An 18,888-nucleotide genomic window follows, 5' to 3' on the forward strand; every position below is an offset into this window, starting at 1 on the left:
GCTGCTCCCTCCGCTCCAGCAGGTGGCGCTGCTGAAGTGTTTGTTGCCACTTTGAAGGAAAAGGAGAAGAAGAGTTTGTTGTGGCGGTATGGCAGCTGGAGTGTGAAGCAGCAGAAGAAGAAAAACAACAACAACAACAACAACATCTTGAAACGTGTTTAAAACGTTAAATCTTCCGGTTTTAGTCCAAATCGGACGTTTGTGGCGCTTCCGGTCAGATTCCCGTCAAACTGTTGGTTTCACCTGAGATCGATTCAGATCCACAGCGAAGGTACCGGTCAGCACACGGTTCTACTGTTCTACTGTAATACTGTAATACTTTACACTATTACACAGGTATACTGTAATACTTTACACTATTACACAGGTATACTGTAATACTTTACACTATTACACAGGTATACTGTAATACTTCACAGTTCTACAGTCATACTTTAATACTTTACAGTTTTACACAGTAATATTTTTACACATGTATACTGATACACGTATCTCTGTATCACAGTACTTTCAGGTTTACTCACTTGGACACACACACACACACACACTCACCTGGACAGACACGCCTAGACACACTCACCTGGACACACTCACCTGGACACACTCACCTGGACACACACACCTGGACACACACACCTGGACACACACACCTGGACACACTCACCTGGACACACACACCTGGACAGACACTAGAGTATTTTGTCTCACTGATGATCAGATGTATTGTATAGCACTAATCTGCTGTAAGGACCTCTGGGTTGTTTACAGAGACGATCCAGAGCTTCCAGTCGTATATGAAGAGAAACCCAGATGTATTGAACCATGACTGATCTGTGTCTCCGTGTCTCTGTCCTCAGACTGAATGGCGCGGTGCTGGTGGTTTCTGATCCACTGTCTCCTCCTCGCTTCATCCTTCGCTCACAATGACTTCTTCACCTCCATCGGTGAGTTTCTGTCCTGATACAATGAATCACTGACATGAAAACACACACGTCCCCTCTGCTCACATGGAGGAGGTGGAATTCACCATCTACATTGCAGCCAGCCACCAGGGGGCGATCAAGATGATAAGGTTTAACTTTCAGGAGGCGTCATGTCGTCCATCTTTATTTACAGTGTGATTTAATGCCATTACAGTTCAAGTGTGTGTGTGTGTGGTTTGTGTGTGTGTGTGTGTGTGTGTGTGTGTGTGTGTGTGTTTCAGGTCAGATGACCGACCTGCTGTTCACAGAGAAGGACCTGGTCACGTCTCTGAAGGACTACATCCGAGCGGAGGAGAACAAACTGGAGAAAATAAAAAAGTGCGACATTTTATTTTATAGGCAACAACTTGGTTTAAGAAAAGTGATTAGATTTTCTTTAATTAAACTCCAGTGTGATGTCGAGCAACAATTAAAAGTTAGACTCTGAGTAAAGGAACCTTTTTGAATCAAAGAGTTTTTGTTCCTGGTTGAACCTGTTTCTGAAGAACTGTCTCAGTCTGGTACCAAACAAAACTCACGTTCAGGTTTGACTCAAACTTTATCAGCCCAAAGATTTAAAAATAGTCCCGTTGTGTTTGTGCTGCAGGTGAAAGACGAGTCATGTGTATCGTATCTAAAGCGTGTTGTCTGTCTGTGTGTGTCTGTGTGTAGATGGACTCATAAACTAGACGTCCTCTCAGCTGCTGCCACTCAGGACCCTGAGGGTTTCCTGGGACACCCGGTGAACGCCTTCAAGCTGATGAAGAGACTCAACACTGAGTGGGCGGAGCTGGAGAGTCTGGTGCTGACGGACGTGTCTGATGGTACACACACACACACACACACACACACACAGACACACACACAGACACACAGCGGGACAGCAGCAGCCTCAGTGTGTGTGTGTGTGTGTGTGTGTGTGTTGCAGCGTTCATCTCTAACCTCACCATCCAGAGGCAGCACTTCCCAAACGATGACGACCAGACGGGAGCCGCCAAAGCTCTGATGAGGCTTCAGGACACGTACCAGCTCGACACCGACACCATCTCCACCGGACAGCTGCCAGGTCGGCACCATGTTTCTATCCAAACCACCTGAGATCAAAGTCACTCGAGATGAGCTGAACAAAGGGAAAAAGTCTGAATTGATTTAACATCTTTTGATTGATTTCAATAACAAACGAGTGTCGACAATAAATAAAGAGAAAAACTAAACCATAAACACAATTTAACTTTCAGCTACAAAGTGAAGCAGTTTGACATAAAGTCGTAATATTCAAAGAGAAACTATGTCACCTTCAGAAGTGGATTTGATATTTTAACAGGAAGTAGTTTGACCTTGAGTTATCTCTGTTTACTCTTTGTACTTTAGTTAAAACTGGTGTCGGCCTCAGATCAGTGAATTCAGGGAGTCGAGCTTTAGTGTTTCCAGCAGAAGTTTCCTGCTGTGGTCTAACGTCATCGGTCCATTTAAAAGTTCGACATATTTTCCTCCTCTCTCTGTTTCCTGCTCAGGCTCGTCCTCGGCCACTTCGCACCAGAGTCATCTGACGGTGGACGACTGCTACGACCTTGGGAAGGTGGCGTACTCGGAGGCGGACTATTACCACACGGAGGTTTGGATGATCCAGGCCCTGAAGCAGCTGGACCAGGGAGAGACGTCCAGGGCCGTGGACGCCGTCACCATCCTGGACTACCTGAGCTTCTCAGTGTACCAGCAGGGGGAGCTGGAGAGGGCGCTGGAGTTCACAAAGAGGCTGCTTGAGCTCGGTCGGTAGCGACTCACATGACACCTTTCTGAAATATGTGTTTATATTGAGCTTCAGTCGTTTACGACCTCTGTGATGATTCTGTGTTTAGATGCGACGCACCAGCGAGCGAACGGGAACCTGAAGTACTTTGAGTACCAGCTGGCCAAGCAGAAGAAGATGGAGGAGGCCGAGGGGAGGGAGACGAGGGAGACGAGGGATCGACCTGACGATTACCTGCCGGAGAGGAAGAGCTACGAGCAGCTGTGTCGAGGCGAAGGCATCAGGATGGTGAGGAGAGAAAAAAACCATGAACACACGTTCTTCATCTTCACACTCAGTCTGATCATCTTTCTGTCAGACGCCGCGCAGGCAGAGCCGCCTCTTCTGCCGTTACTACGACAACAGCCGCCACCCGAGGTACGTAATTGGTCCGGTGAAGCAGGAAGACGAGTGGGACCGCCCCCGCATCGTACGCTATCATGACATCGTGTCGGACAAAGAGATGCAGAAGGTGAAGGAGCTGGCGAAACCCAGGGTGAGTGGAACTGAAGCTGCAGCGGTGAGCACAAAGAAACTCATCTGTGTCCAGTCGCTCTGAGTTTCCCTGTAACTCTCAGCCCATTGGCTCCACAGCTGCGTCGAGCGACCATCTCCAACCCCGTGACCGGCGTCCTGGAGACGGCCCACTACCGCATCAGTAAGAGGTAAGAGCTTCCGGAGGGGGAGACGACAGAAAACCCCTCTCCTAACCTGTCTCCCCCTCTCTATCTGTGTGTGTCTCTCTCTCTCTGTCTCTCTGTGTGTGTGTTTCTGTCTCTCTCTCTCTGTCTTTCTGTCTCTGTCTCTCTGTCTCTGTCTCTCTCTTTCTGTCTCTCTGTGTGTGTGTTTCTGTCTCTCTCTCTCTGTCTTTCTGTCTCTGTCTCTCTGTCTCTGTCTCTCTCTTTCTGTCTCTCTCTCTCTGTCTTTCTGTCTCTGTCTCTCTCTCTCTCTCTCTCTCTCTCTGTCCCTCGCTCTCTGTAACTCTCTGTGATTGGTGCGGTAGCTCAGACGTGCCACGGTGCATGACCCTCACAGAAGTTCAGTCTGAATCGAATGATCTGCTGAGGCGACGAACACGAGAACATCTGTAAATCAACACTATTTAAATTTTCCATCTTAAAGAAGAAGTTTGATCAGAGTCAGATCCTGACGTGGACGAGTTCGATTAAATCATCTGAAAAGTGAATGTGATCGTTGAAGGTTCAGTTTTCTGGATGAAATCTTTGTCTAAAACTCAGACTGTGACGTTCGTCACTTCCAGGTGAACGCAGGTCGTCCACCACAGTCACAGATATAAAATCCATCTCCGTCTGTATCTGTGTCCTCCTGCTCGTCCTCCTGCTCGTCCTCCTGCTCGTCCTCCTGCTCGTCCTCCTGCTCGTCCTGCTGCTCTCTGGCCTCCGTGTGCCGGTTTGTTTCTATGACGCTTGGTGTGATCAATCTTCTTCCTCCTGTCTCCTCTCAGCGCCTGGCTCGGAGCCCATGAGCATCCAGTGGTGGACCAGATCAACCAGAGGATCGAGGACATCACGGGTCTGGACGTCACCACGGCCGAGGACCTGCAGGTAACGCTCGCCCGGTTGAACGATGACGTGTTCTCTTGAGTCAGCTGCAGCTCCTGTGTCACCGTGGAAACACTTTCAAACTATTAAAAGAACAAATGGTTTGTTGATGATTAAATTCATCAATAGATTTGTATTTGCTGTCAAACTGCAGAAATCAAATTCTCGTGTTTCTTTTATTCAGTAAGTACTTGACAAAGATTTAAAGATTTAGGTGTCGGAGTAAAATCCTCACCAGAAACTTGATTCAGCTCATGGTTGTATTTTGTGTCTGTGTTTATTTACTGCGTGTGCGCAGGTTGCTAACTATGGTGTCGGAGGACAGTACGAGCCTCATTTTGACTTTGGACGGGTAAATATGAAACTTTATGTATTTAAATTTTTATTGTTGCTTCATAACTAAACTCACACAGATCAGATCAGATGATAAACTCTTGTAATGTGGTTTTATTCAGTTCTGCTGCTGGAGGTTACTTTTCTTCAAGATGAATCAGCTGATTATTGGACAGAGTTACTCACCTGATCCTGTTTGAATCTAAAATAAAAACCATAACATCCATTCTTCTTTTGGGAAAAATGATGAATTCTCTTTGAGCTGAGATTTGAGATATGAAGCGTTTGAAGATTCTCCAGGAAATGACATCACAGGAAGAAGAAGAAGTGTTTCCTTTATATAAAGTCTAAGACGTAGACACGGGGAACTTTTCGCTCCGACACGCAGGTTGACCCACTGACCTGTTGACCCACTGACCTGTTGACCCACTGACCTGTTGTCCTGATTTTGCAGAAGGACGAACCGGACGCGTTCAAGGAGCTGGGGACAGGAAACAGAATCGCTACGTGGCTTCTTTACGTCAGTGAGCGTCTCTGTGAGTTTTCACGTGTTCGGCTGCTGCAGCTCAGACTCATTAAGCCTCTGATTCTTCTGCTGCAGATGAGCGACGTGCAGGCAGGGGGCGCCACAGTCTTCACTGATGTCCGAGCTGCCATCTGGCCCAAAAAGGTGCCGTTCACTCCCAAAGATCAAAGTAGACGAGATGAGACGTAGCGTGAATTAGTTTTGTGTTAATTCAAAGTTTTTATTGTTGGTTTTGTAATTTACATCATTTAAAGATTTGTTTCAGAAATAAAAGAAATACATCAATTTCTATTGATAATTAATAAAAGTTAAACTGACGTCAAACAAAAATAAACTTTAAGAGAAAAAAACGTAATAAAAAAAAGTAAATTATTGATCGATCATAAAAAAGACAAAAGTTTCTGGTTCCAGCTTCTGAAAGAAAAAGATCTTTGAGACTCATCCGTCGATCAGGAGAATAATCGATAATGGAACTAGTTTTTATTCTTTAATGAGTTGATGCTTGACTTGATTATTGATTATTGGTTATCAGAGGATCTAGAAATGAATTGACGGATGTTGGTGCGTCCTCAGGGGACGGCAGTGTTCTGGTACAATCTGTACCCCAGCGGTGACGGAGACTATCGGACCAGACACGCCGCCTGTCCGGTTCTCGTTGGAAACAAGTGGGGTGAGGTCGTCAATCCTGTGTTGGAGTTTTACTTTGTTCGAGATGAGTCTCACGCTGTCTTTGTCTCTGCAGTGTCTAATAAGTGGATCCATGAACGAGGACAGGAGTTCAGGAGACGCTGTGGCCTTCAGGAGACGGACTGACGACTCGTCCTCCTCGTCCTCCTCGTCCTCGGGCTGCTGAGTCTGTGGCTGCACTTGTGATCCGACACGTTTATTTTTATCTCCGTGTGAGAGCCTGTGGACGTGGTCGACCTCCACTGACTTTTCATAAGCTGATAGTCAGAATGAAGTTTCCAGATCTTCCATCATCAAACGTTCAAGGTTTGATGACTCGAATAATAACTTCAGCAGCTGAGACAGACAGGAAACTGAAACACGGCAGGTTTTAATGTAGATTAACCCTTTCACAATAAGAGACTGAAAGAGCAATATCTTCGTCTGAGACGTTTTCTCACTGAGCAGCTTCACGTGTCTTCACGTGTCTTCATGTGTCTCCGTGTGTCTTCATGTGTCTTCGTGTGTCTCTGTGTGTCTCCATGTGTCTTCATGTGTCTTCATGTGTCTACATGTGTCTTCATGTGTCTCCATGTGTCTCCATGTGTCTCCATGTGTCTTCATGTGTCTACATGTGTCTTCATGTGTCTCTGTGTGTCTCCATGTGTCTTCATGTGTCTCCATGTGTCTTCATGTGTCTCCATGTGTCTTCATGTGTCTTCATGTGTCTTCAAACAAACAAAACGAAAGAAACACAAAATTTTAAAAATCCAAAGTAGCTCAGTGACGATGACTCAGCAAATTCTTTATATATTATCACATTATATTTGAATTAAAGAGTAAATTCTATTTTATATTTAAATGTGGAGCATCAGTAGGTTTGATTGATAATTAACAGATGTTGTTCAGCCCCCCCCCCCCCCCCACCAATACACTGAGTGTTATCATGAAATCATTTCAGCCCCGAGGTCGTTAACTCTGCAGCAAACACAGATAAACACTGACATGCAGACCAGGCACACACACACACACACACACACACACACACACAGACAGACACACACACACACACGCCCATCACTCGTCTCAGTTTAATCTTCATTTTAACAGTTGTCACATGAAGCAGCACAAGTTCAGATATTCATAAAATCAGTTTTGACTACATGTTTCTGCTTCATTCAAACTTTTAAAGAAATAAAAATCTGATTTAAAGAATTTAAACCTTTCAGAGAAACTTTACTTACTGATCAGACTCTTCTGTCTTCATATGAAATATTAAAGCTACAACCAGCAGCTCGTTAGCGTAGCTTAGCTTAAAGACTGAAAACTGGTGGAAAGTGTGAGCCTCCGTCTGTCCAATAGAAACTCACCTGTCAGACCCTGAACACAACCTGAAGGTCGGACGACTCGTTTACACTCATGTTCATGTTCTAGACCTGAACAGTTTCATGTTCATGTTCTAGACCTGGACAGGTTCATGTCCATGTTCTAGACCTGAACAGTTTCATGTTCTAGACCTGAACAGTTTCATGTTCATGTTCTAGACCTGAACAGGTTCATGTTCATGTTCTAGACCTGAACAGGTTCATGTCCACTCACAATCCCACAATGCAATGCTCCACATTTTACAGAGGGAACGTTACGATGACCGGTGTCTAAAACTGAGTCTGTAAACGAGCGACGGTCGATTTCAGCGAAACACTCAAATATTCACCATAAATCAAGATGGACGACATGACGGCTGGGTGGCCCCCTGGTGGCTGGATGCAGTATAGGTCACATATACAAGATGGCAGCGTTCAAATCCCAGATGTTTGAGCTTCATTTCTGGAGGTGAAGTGTCGTCCATCTTTATTCACAGTCTGAGACTCACAGATTTGATTCTATGCAGTGAAATGTTCAAGTTGCACTTTGTGTGTGAGTGTTGTTATTTTCCGTTCAGAATAAAGGTGACGTTTTGATGCCTCACAGATTCACAGACTTTTTATAAAACTGATTTGTGTCTTTATTAAATGATCAATACAGTAGAATTATGAACGTTCAGTTTAACTCCAGTGATTCACCAACATCACATTTCCATTTTGAGAAATAAAAACATTTCACTGACGTCAAGAAACAAACTCACAAGTTTCATCATCTGAGCTTTGTGAGGATCTGTGAGACCTTCAGGTGTCTGTCGAAGCAGTGGGAGATGTCAGAGTCGTTCTGCTCACGGCTCAGGCAGACGGTAACCTGGCGAGTGGTTTCCCTGACGGAGACGTCCGAAACATCCGAGCAGCAGGTGGACCGCCGTGCTGACTGTGGACTGAACGTCCTCCTCCGTCCGAGCCCTCAGAGGATTCACCTCCACCATGTCGACTGCTGACAGGAGACCTGCAGGTGAGAGGGAACATACATGAACATACGTGACGTGTTTGGACCAGACCACGTGTGGAACAGACTTGTTACCTGTCTGACAGAGGTGTTCCGTGATGTACACGCCCTCTCTGTACGTCAGCCCTCCGTTGACGGGTGTGCCAGTTGCCGGGGTAACAGAGGGGTCAACAGCATCGATGTCGTAACTCAGGTGAATCGGTTTCTTCACTCTGGTCAAAGTAGAACAACTTGATTTATTTTTTTTTTGTTCTGAAGAAAAAGAGAACGTCCAGAAAATAAAATGTTTGATTTGTTTGGTGAGGTCATCACTTTGACCTTTGACCTTTGAAATCTGATCATTGTGTGTAAACAGTTTCCTCAGCGTTCTTCAGATGTCGTGTTTTTAAGAATGGGACGGACAACCCGAAAATATAAAGATATCATTAAACCTTCGACCACTGGGTGTCGCCAGCGTGGAGACATAAAACTTAACGGTAAGTCGGTGTCACCTGTTCGCTGACGTTCTAACAAGAAGAGTTTTCTTTATTTCGTTTTTGTTACATGTTGAGTTTCATACAACAATCTGAAGTTTTCACGACACGTCAGACGTGAAGTAACCGTGAAACTGATCAGGAGGCGCAGTTTACTTGTCGGAGAGATAATCACACGTCTCCTCCATGACTCTGGAAACTCCGAGCTGATCCACCTCCGACATGGAGAACACCTTCACCCCCAGCAGCTTCAGGATGTAACTGAAAAACAAAAAACACAAAACGACGTCACTGACTTTCTGTTTCTGTCGAACACGAGTCAGATGACGAGATTTCTCTGTCTGTGATCGACGCTGTGTCACATTCTGGGATTAGACTTTTTCATTTTGTGGCCTTGTGGCTGAGAGACCTCACGTTTCTCCTCGACCAATCACAGGCCGTCTTTACGTCTCGTCTTTCTGTTACAACATCGAGAGGCGTTCCAGATGTTGGTTATCGTTCATTATGACCCCTTGCCTGATGCCCATTGATCGTTTCTGAACCTGACGCCCGACATGTGTCGTCCTGTCAACGCCGACACTCACTGCTCCTCTGGATCCACGTCCCTCAGCCCGATGTAGACGAGATCTTTGGCCCAAACACACGGTTTGATCCAGGAGAAGTTTGGTAAAACAGGAACCTGACGACACAGAGAACAACAGGGGATGAGAACCGTGAGGAACCGTGAGGAACCGTGAGGAACCGTGAGGAACCGTGAGAACGACACGCTTCACACAACGTACCTTGGACTGCAGCTCATGGAGGAGGTAGGACATGGGCTGTCCGTGGAAGTTTCCTGTGGCCGAGGTCAGTGGCGTGTTGATGTCGGCGTGAGCGTCGACCCAAACAACGCTCAGCTCCCCGACTGCTGCTGAGTGACCGTGGATAGAACCCATCGCCAAACTGAGCCCAAAGACATGAAGACGCCGTTAGACACGTGGACACAACCTCAGGTGTCTCGCCACTGGTTGGGTCACCTGTTAGAATTCAAGCTTCTAGGATTTAATAGTAATTTTATTATTTATATTATTTCCACTGTTTATTATTTATTATAATTTTATTCAAATTACATATACTATAAATAATTACTATAATTATTATTATAAACATTAATAAAATGTGAACAGACAGTTAATTAGGTTGTTTTTAATCATAATGTGAAATTAATATATGAAATATATGTTATATCACTGTTATGTATTAATCCGCTGATACTAGTATTTTTTACTTTATGTGACACTTTGGTAAAAAGAATAATTCACTGTTCTGATCTGAGAGTCGTCCTGGTGGATGATTGACGGACAAGCTGACGAAAACTAAAGTCAACGATTCACCAACATTTTAACAATTTACTGCGTAAATGTTTAAATTCAGACGAACGAATACTGTGGATATTTTACCTCATTTAGTGTCTGTGATGAAAAACTGAAAAACGATTTGTATTTTTCAGTAAAATTGTTTTCATTTCATTTTGTTTAAACCGACAAAGTGATTTTGTGTTTCTCCAGTTTTAACAGGCGACACTTTACTTGTGTAACTCTACGAACATTGTGACGTGTTATATTAAATGTTTTTAATTATTGATGTAGTGATTTAACCTCATGTTCATTATTATTAGAAACTAAAATATTCAACATGTTAAAATGTTTGTGAGCACAGACGTGTAAAATAAAGAATTCATTCATTTTATTTACAATAAATAAAATAAGCTGTCGTCCTGTGACGTCTAATATTAAAGTATAACTTGTGTTATTGATGATTTATTGTTGACTCTGACCTGTGGTCTCCTCCCAGCATCACAGACGTGTGTCCGTCCCTCTTCACTGCCTGCACTGCCTCTGACAGCCTCTGGTTGGCGCTGCCCACCGCCCTGGCACGCTTCACCCGACCGACAGGCTCGTCTTCAACCACATCCTCGAACTCCAGGTTCCCATAATCCTTCACTACACAGCCTGCAGACGCAGAGTAAAGAAGATGTGACGATGTTAATCGATGTTAATCGATTGTGTGACTGGCCCTTTGATCTGATCAAAGGTTTACATCCTGTTTATCACGACGGAGTTTCGTCATCAGCTGCAGGTTTATTATCGATATTTAAAGAATTCAGAGTAAAAGATGAATCATCCTGATATGATGAGAAATGATTTTAACGTCTGACGTTCGTGTTGAGACACACAAGTCCTGGTTTATTTTCCCAGAATGCTCAGTGTGTAAACATTAACAGTGGGTGTTTGGTTTTGTCTCCTCTGTGGAAACAGGTTTAAACAGACATGATGACCTTCGAACCTTGTTGTCCTCCGTTTCAGGAGACGTGTCCGTCTGCTCGAGCTCAGTCCACTGGCAGAAGAGAAACACTCAACTACACAGATATTAATGTTTAAGTACTTGAAGCTACTTCTGTACCTTGTCCCTGGAGCTTGTGCAGCAGCCCTGCAGCTCGGATCAGGTCCGGTCCTCTGTCCACTCCGTCTCTGGGCTGCAGCAACGACACACATTATGTCTCTGTGAGGACAAAGCTGTCCAAAACTCCTATTCTGACCTGAACCTTAAAACCAGGTGTGAACCCTCAGCCCAGCTGAGGACAGAGACAATTGTCCTCACAGTGTCCAGTGTAAGTGACCGGTACTGCAGACAACCACCAGGGGGCGATGGACATATTTTGGCTTCACTATTGGCAGCCGCTGTCGTTGAGCTCATTAAGTCTGCTGATATTGAACTTTAGGTTAAAACAGTGTTTGTCTCTTCACACGTGTCCTTAATCTTCTGTCCACAGTTTGAACTGGTGATCAAACATTGTTGGTTTTCAATCAGCATCAAACTAATTCAACCACAAACTGATCCTGTGACTGTGGACTGTTTTCAATCTGATGACTTCGTCCACATTAAAGCAGCTGTTACACCTGATCCCAGATCATCGGGTTGATAGACGTTAGAATACCTGCCCAGTTTATATATATAGATATATATATAGATATATATATATATATAAGTACACACTGATTCTAACCTGAAGCACAAAATCAAAACCCTCAGCTTCACTGAAGTTGTGAGAAAACCACACACACACACACACACACACACACACACACACACACACACACACACACATACACACACACACACACACACACACACACACACACACAGACACACACACACACACACACACCTGTCCCTTGGAGAACGGAGCCCCGATGATCCCCGCGGACCTCTGATGATGAAGACGGTGATGATGAAGATGATGAAGACTCTGCAGCAGCCTCCTCGCGCTCCTCATGTTGAAGAAGCTCAGACTCAAGAACACGTCAAATAAAACCACCCCCTGACGTCACCGCGCACGACACCGTCATCACTGGTCGTTGTTTGACTGTAAATAAATCACTTTAAATAAAGTTTTTAAGATAAGATAAGACTTTACTGTCATTGTCACTTTCAAAGTTAAATAAGGAGCCTTCAAAGGGTAGAAACTTACAATTTCACAATAAAAGATTCAAATGTGAATCTTTTATTGTGAAATTGTAACGTGATTATATATACAACCAAGTTAATCATGTTAAATTCAGATTCATTTTATTTTCACTTCATTAATATAATACTAATAATAATATACTATCAATAATAATATACTACCAATAATAATATACTTCCAATAATAATATAATACCAATAATGATATACTACCAATAATGATATACTACCAATAATGATATACTACCAATAATAATATACTACCAATAATAATATAATACCAATAATAATATAATACCAATAATGATATACTACCAATAATAATATACTACCAATAATAATATAATACCAATAATAATATACTACCAATAATAATATACTACCAATAATAATATAATACCAATAATAATATACTACCAATAATAATATAATACCAATAATAATATACTACCAATAATAATATAATACCAATAATAATATAATACCAATAATGATATAATACCAATAATAATATACTACCAATAATAATATACTACCAATAATAATATAATACCAATAATAATATACTACCAATAATAATATACTACCAATAATAATATAATACCAATAATAATATAATACCAATAATAATATACTACCAATAATGATATAATACCAATAATAATATACTACCAATAATAATATAATACCAATAATAATATACTATCAATAATAATATACTACCAATAATAATATACTACCAATAACAGTAATAGTAATATTCTCTTCACTCAGTGAAATGTATCACTTCCGTCAGAATATCAAATTAAAAGTCTTTATAATGAGATGATGTAACAGAAGAAAACTTTACTTTTGAACAGTTTCTGCTGCACAGACTCTGCACCACAGCGCCCCCTGCTGCACAGACTCTGCACCACAGCGCCCCCTGCTGCACAGACTCTGCACCACAGTGGAGGACAGCGTGAGGACACTCATTGACATACATTCCCCAAAAACCCTTATACTTACCTGAACCATCCAAACTAATGTCTGACTCTAAAACCTAAAAGTCTTAACCCTCAGACGAGACACTGGAAAAGTGAGGACCAGAGAAAATGTCCTCACAATGATGCTATTGAACCAAAATTGGTCCTCATTACTATAGATGTTCTCTCACACACACACTCTTCCTGTGAGTAACACACTGCTCATACAATCATCATCTGATTGATATGGAGTACTTGTTATTCACACTGTGTGTGTGTGTGTGTGTGTGTGTCCTCACTCTGTGGACCACTGATGAGCCTCTCCACTTCTTAAATGATCTTGTGTCCTTAAGCGATGATGCTGATCTCCACCAGCTCGTCAAACACACACACACACACACACACACACACACACACACACACACACACCATGTCCTCTTATAGTCACTGATTTCTGAAATTATATGTTGCATAATGGTTGTGTGTTTGTGTGTGTGTCTGTGTGGGCCTGAACCGCACACTGAACAGTTGAACAATCCTTTAAGTCAAACGTCAACATTTAATGAACAATGGACACTGTCGTCCTGAAGTAGCTGCTAATGCTAATGCACTGAACATTGTTATATTATTACATATTTTATGTATGTTCTGTATTTCAATATTAATGTGTGCAGTTATTGATCATCCCACTGAGCAGTAATATTCTGAATATCTGATCACACATCAGATCCTGAGTCGGCAGCTGATGCCTGAACAGAGACCGAAGCTCTGAGGATCCAGGACGTCCACTGGAGCTCCAGGTGGCTGCACAGGGATAAAGATACCCTGTGTGGACTCAGAGAGACGCACCAACACTGCAGGTCAGATGATTCACGGTCTACACTGCATTTCTGTGTCTTGTTAAGAACAAGGGTTGATCTTTGACATGAGGAGCAGGATCTGTGGAACCAGAGAGAAACTGATCTGGAGAATGAAGCAGCTTGTGTTTCACAGCTGAACTGAATCCTCAGGTTTAAAGGTTTGTTTGATTTACTTCCTTTTAATGCAGGGAAACGAGCAGCGCTGCTGAACAACAGCAGACACGTCCAAGAAACCCTGAAGGACAGAGAGAGACAGAGGTACTTCAACACAAACTGACAAGTGAATGATTGTTGTTATAAATGAAGCCAGTGACCTGAGAGACAGTCTCAGCTCCATGTTTGAGTCTGAACTGTGACGAGCTGCTCTGCTGCTCTGATTCCGACACTGGTCAACCTCACCTGGACTCACCTGGAGTTCATCAGGTCCTGAGGAGGAGGACAACCTGCAGAGACCAGGAGACAGAGAGACCCTGGTCGAACGTCACAGAGTCGGAGCCTGACGGACCACAGGTGAGTCCATGTGAGTGATTGAAGAACAAGTCATCGATGCAGATCCAGAATTTCTGCTTTATGATGTGATGGATGTGTTTCTCAGAATAATAATACATGATAATAATTATAATAATTCATGGACACATTGAGAGAACTGACTTTTATGACTTTGTTTTTAATGACGTGAGGCTCTGCTGCTGTTCTCTGTCTCCAGGGCTTAAGAAGGACTTTGGACGGTGGACGGATGGAACCTGGACGCAGTGAGCTCATGTTGAAGAGAAGACGTCATCATATCAAACCAACATTAAAGCAGATGAGTTTCCTGCCTCTCAGTGTTTGGAGCTTTTGTTCTGTTGCAGCCGCTCAGGGTAGAAGGTCACGGGGAGCGAAGCAGACCTCAAACACAAGTGACCTGGAGCTGTTTGTAGCTCTCGCTCCACTTTGATGAGCAGCAGCAGAAGAAGAAGGAGGAGGAGGAGGAGGAGGAGGAGGAGGCGACTGTTTCATTGTCTCTGTGAAGTCACTTGAGCTGAGTGCGTCTGTCTTCACACACACAGGCTTCAGCATGATACACACTGTGAGTGTGTGAGTGTGTGAGTGTGTTTGAGAAATGATAGAACTGGTCGTTCACTTGACTGGTTGATGTTTTACATGGTGACAGTTCAGTGGTGTTTTAGGGGACATACATTTTATTTTGAAAACAGCATTAGACCTGAGAGTCACAGCATCATGAGAATTCAACCTCCAGACAAATCTAATATTTGTGGGAACTGAACAGATATTTTCCTTTTTTCTAAAATGACCAAAAAAATCTCCGTCCAGATGAGAACGTACAAAAGAGAGCAAACTGCACCGGGACAGTAGGTGGCGATAAAGTCCACATCCTCCAACCGTCAGAGACACGTTCTCAGTGGCAGTAACTTTAAAATCAAAATAAAATCCCTCATTCGTTTGAGTTATCTGTTTCATCACTTTATGTAAATGAAGACCTCGTGAACACGTGAAATCAACTGACGCTCAGTTTCACATGAACACAGCAAACAGAACTCTTCACGGTTCATCCTCTGGGCAACATGAACGCTGGCACAGACTTTAATGCAGAGCTCTTTTGTTTGGATATTTTATTCTGGACCAACAAACATGGAGAAGATCGTGACTGAAGAGACCAACATGTCCGCCTGTCCTCTACTGTATCCTAGCAACAGCTGGAGATACAAACACCAGCGCTGAGGTTTGGCTGAGAAGCAGCAGATGAAAGTGAGTGAAGGGCCCTCGAGAGGGGCCCGATGAGGGGTATAACCCAGCGACCTTCAGATGAACAAGTTTTCCACGATCACTGTCGACGCTCTCGACTCCGTCTGAACACTTGACCACGTCAGCAGCTCAGTGTTTGTTGTCCTCAGAGGACGAGGACTCAAACAGACCGGCACTTATCTGAAGAGCCAATTAAACACTCCGAGTAATGATCTAATTGATATGAATTATCTGTCCTGTCGGCCATCTTTAACATATCAAAGGCTGCTTCAGTGACGAGGAATCGAACCTGTGACTCGGTCGCTGCATCACTTTCTCAAATAACTGGATTTTACTGACCAGTTTAAAGAAGACCATTTATTTAACATGTCTGTTTATTACATTCTTCTTTGAATCAGTTAGAAATTTCTAACATGATAAAATCTCAAGGTCAAAACACAATTCTACTGAAATCATTTGGAAACTGACAGAACGAACCCTCAAGAATGAGAGATGAGCAGTGAACTGATACTGAAGGAAACTTCAAGAAGATTCATGAAGTTCTGCAGAGACAAAGAAGATCTTTCTTTCAACAAGCATTTGTATTTATTGATTTATAAAAAAAACCATTTCTACTGTTCAGATCAGAAGACGAGGAGATAAAATACATGAAAACATTTCTGTTGAATCTGTTTTGTAACTTTTTTTGCTTCTTTGTTGTGAAGGAAGTTTTTTGTCCAAACTTTGCTCTGATGGATTTTAGTCCAAAAGTTTGGAAACAACTTTGTCATCTGTGCCATCTGCAGGAGGTCAAAGGTCACCACCTGTCCTGCAGGACATGAAGCAGGCCCCTGATGAACCAGCAGGTTGGCCCCTCACAGGTCCTGGGTTTGACCCGGGATAATGTAACGGTCGGGGGAGCTGAAGGGCATCATGTCTAAAGAGATCTCTGCCTCACACTCGGACTGCAGGATGGCAGGAAGCAGTAAGTTCCTGTGGTTCTGGGATTCATCAGAAATGGTGGAGACGTTGTCAAAGTTCTGCTGCAGGTCTCCTCCAGGGTGAGGAACCGCTGGAGCCACGCAGGGGCCCAGTCTCTGCGGCCCCGGGCCCAGCATGGCGCTGGCCTCCTTCTGCAGCGTGGTGTCGTGGTGATAAGACACCAGCTCGTTGCTGAAGTCCACCGCCTCCACCGCGGAGCTGGAGCAGAACCTGTGGCAGCCCAGGATGGTGGAGAAGGCCTTCCTGAAGTCCGCGTTGAAGGCGTAGATGACGGGGTTCAGGGACGAGTTGGCCCAGCCGAACCACACGAAGATGCTGAAGGTGGTGTCGCTGACGCACGGCGGCTCTCCCGCTGTGTCCGGGTCACAGAAAGGAACCACGCAGTTCAGGATGAAGAACGGGAGCCAGCAGAACACGAACACGCCCATGATGACGGTCAGAGTCTTCAACACTTTGGTTTCTCTCTTGAACGAAGTTTTCAGCGCGCTTTCGTCCTGCGTCGACGCGCGGTGCCGTTGGTTTTGCGCACGGGGCCCCGCCGCCTTCTCCAAGGAGGAGATGCGTCTGATCTGGGTTTGGGCGATGCGGAAAATGCGCGTGTACGTGCCCACCATGATGAGCACGGGGATGTAGAAGCTGATGAGGGACGAGGAGATGGCGTAGGTCCGGTTCAGGCTCGCGTTGCAGTCGTCCGGGTTGTGCGTCGTCAGGTTGTCCGCGTCCGCGCGGTGCCAGTTGAGCTGCACAGGGATGAAGGAGATGAGGATCGACAGCGTCCACGCGACCCCGATCATGAGGAACGCGAACCTGCGCGTCATCCTGCGCTCGTACCTGAACGGGCTGGAGATGGCCCAGTAGCGGTCCATGCTGATGACGCACAGGTTGAGGATGGAGGCGGTGGAGCACATGATGTCGAAGGCGATCCAGGTGTCGCAGAAGCGGCCGAAGAGCCAGACACCGGCCACCTCGGACACGGCTCTCCAGGGCATCACGAGCACGGCCACGAACAGGTCGGACACCGCCAGAGAGATCACGAAGGAGTTGGTGACTTTGGAGCGCAGGTGGCGGAACTTGATGACGGCGGCGCACACCAGCGTGTTCCCGAGCAGCGTGGACACGATCAGGACGCACAGGACGCAGCCGGTGAGCGCGCGGAGGCTGAGCCCTCCGCCTCCAGACCCGGGGATGAAGTCCGCGGCCACCGTCACCACCCGGTGCTGCTCCGGTGCCTCCATGGATGATCCAGAGTCAGCGCCTCGGTGCCAGATGTGCTGCCTCCATCCTCCTCAGACTCCAGGATCAGGTCTGAGATGATCCTGCAGCTGCAGCTCAGACCCTCATCACACCAGCCTCTGTTTCACAGCCTGGTTATCACTTATTGACCTGTTCGTTCATCTCAACATCATCTGTGATGAAAGTTCGTGTGAGGGAATAACTTTAGTTTAGTTGAATGTAAAGAGAGAAAACAGACCTTAAATGAACTTTAGTCTGTCTGTGTGTATATATTTATATGTATATATATATATATATATATATATATATATATATATATACACACACACATATATATATATATACATTTACACAAATAAAAGAGTCTGAAAGTTAAATTCTGAAAGAGTTTCATTAAAAGACTGGAAATCCACGAAACTTTGACCTTTTTAATTCAGTGTGACTAGTTTATCAGGGTTAATATGATTATATGATCATATGATCATATGATTTGATCGTCTTTGACATGATGAGCTCACGTGATTCTTAACACAAGTTGATTAAAATGTTAATGTGACATTAAAAACAAAGGATGATCACGTGACTGGAGTTTCTCAGGGGAAGGTGAACTCTGCCCCCTACTGGACAAAGACTCACAGCACAGGAAACATCTGCACCATGTTCATCATTGGGCTCAGTTTGACTCCAGCGATTAAAACAATTATACAAATCAAGATTCGTGCTCGAGTTGGTGTTTAAGATACTTTATGTGTCTTCATTGAAATAGTTGTTTTTATGAAACACAGTACAATACAGACAGAATACCGATTGTGAGAAATGCAAATCATAAAGTTCACCAACAGATCTAAAAAGAGGATTTATCTTATTTCTAAGTACATGCTTTTTATTTGTAACAGTGTTTTTTATTTGGAC

General features: G+C 44.1%; 3 protein-coding genes across 4 annotated transcripts; 1 reads left to right on the forward strand and 2 right to left on the reverse strand.

The window, feature by feature from the left end:
- Positions 1–48: 48 nt before the first annotated feature.
- On the forward strand, positions 49–7,810 carry LOC109644400 (prolyl 4-hydroxylase subunit alpha-1-like). Of its 2 annotated transcripts, none has more exons than XM_020109768.2 (15): positions 49–271; positions 858–944; positions 1,205–1,301; positions 1,635–1,786; positions 1,891–2,028; positions 2,477–2,731; positions 2,822–3,000; positions 3,071–3,247; positions 3,346–3,416; positions 4,217–4,316; positions 4,612–4,665; positions 5,101–5,166; positions 5,248–5,316; positions 5,746–5,842; positions 5,915–7,810. In XM_020109768.2, exons 2-15 carry the CDS (start codon positions 863–865, stop codon positions 5,983–5,985), a joined length of 1,608 nt encoding a protein of 535 aa, XP_019965327.2. In that variant the 5' UTR covers positions 49–271; positions 858–862; the 3' UTR covers positions 5,986–7,810. The 2 variants fall into 2 exon arrangements, with proteins under 2 accessions (XP_019965327.2, XP_069373331.1); XM_069517230.1 differs by having other exon boundaries at positions 5,746–5,837.
- A 17-nt stretch (positions 7,811–7,827) lies between these two features.
- On the reverse strand, positions 7,828–12,077 carry arg1 (arginase 1). Its single transcript, XM_069517231.1, has 8 exons — positions 11,893–12,077; positions 11,127–11,199; positions 10,501–10,675; positions 9,467–9,626; positions 9,269–9,363; positions 8,841–8,945; positions 8,287–8,423; positions 7,828–8,211 (listed from the first exon to the last, which is right to left on the reverse strand). The coding sequence occupies exons 1-8, from the start codon at positions 11,998–12,000 to the stop codon at positions 8,048–8,050; spliced, it is 1,017 nt and encodes a 338-aa protein (XP_069373332.1). The 5' UTR covers positions 12,001–12,077; the 3' UTR covers positions 7,828–8,047.
- A 4,138-nt stretch (positions 12,078–16,215) lies between these two features.
- LOC109646277 (D(5)-like dopamine receptor) lies at positions 16,216–18,235 on the reverse strand. The gene has a single exon (XM_020112004.2). The coding sequence runs from the start codon at positions 17,976–17,978 to the stop codon at positions 16,617–16,619; it is 1,362 nt and encodes a 453-aa protein (XP_019967563.1). The 5' UTR covers positions 17,979–18,235; the 3' UTR covers positions 16,216–16,616.
- Positions 18,236–18,888: the final 653 nt, after the last annotated feature.

Source organism: Paralichthys olivaceus, chromosome 21 (assembly GCF_024713975.1).
Source record: "Paralichthys olivaceus isolate ysfri-2021 chromosome 21, ASM2471397v2, whole genome shotgun sequence".
In the NCBI taxonomy this organism is placed as follows: Eukaryota; Metazoa; Chordata; class Actinopteri; order Pleuronectiformes; family Paralichthyidae; genus Paralichthys; species Paralichthys olivaceus.

What these genes read in the sequence shown, in the direction of transcription:
- LOC109644400 (XM_020109768.2), top strand. Translation starts at nt 863, where the DNA reads ATGGCGCGGTGCTGGTGGTTTCTGATCCACTGTCTCCTCCTCGCTTCA. An exon ending in GCTGACGGACGTGTCTGATG is followed by an intron (nt 1,787 to 1,890) that starts GTACACACACAC and finishes TGTGTGTTGCAG; the next exon opens with CGTTCATCTCTAACCTCACC. An exon ending in AAAGAGGCTGCTTGAGCTCG is followed by an intron (nt 2,732 to 2,821) that starts GTCGGTAGCGAC and finishes TTCTGTGTTTAG; the next exon opens with ATGCGACGCACCAGCGAGCG.
- arg1 (XM_069517231.1), bottom strand. Translation starts at nt 12,000, where the DNA reads ATGAGGAGCGCGAGGAGGCTGCTGCAGAGTCTTCATCATCTTCATCAT. An exon ending in GACGTGGATCCAGAGGAGCA is followed by an intron (nt 8,946 to 9,268) that starts GTGAGTGTCGGC and finishes TTTGTTTTTCAG; the next exon opens with TTACATCCTGAAGCTGCTGG. An exon ending in TGTGATTATCTCTCCGACAA is followed by an intron (nt 8,424 to 8,840) that starts GTAAACTGCGCC and finishes TACTTTGACCAG; the next exon opens with AGTGAAGAAACCGATTCACC.
- LOC109646277 (XM_020112004.2), bottom strand. Translation starts at nt 17,978, where the DNA reads ATGGAGGCACCGGAGCAGCACCGGGTGGTGACGGTGGCCGCGGACTTC.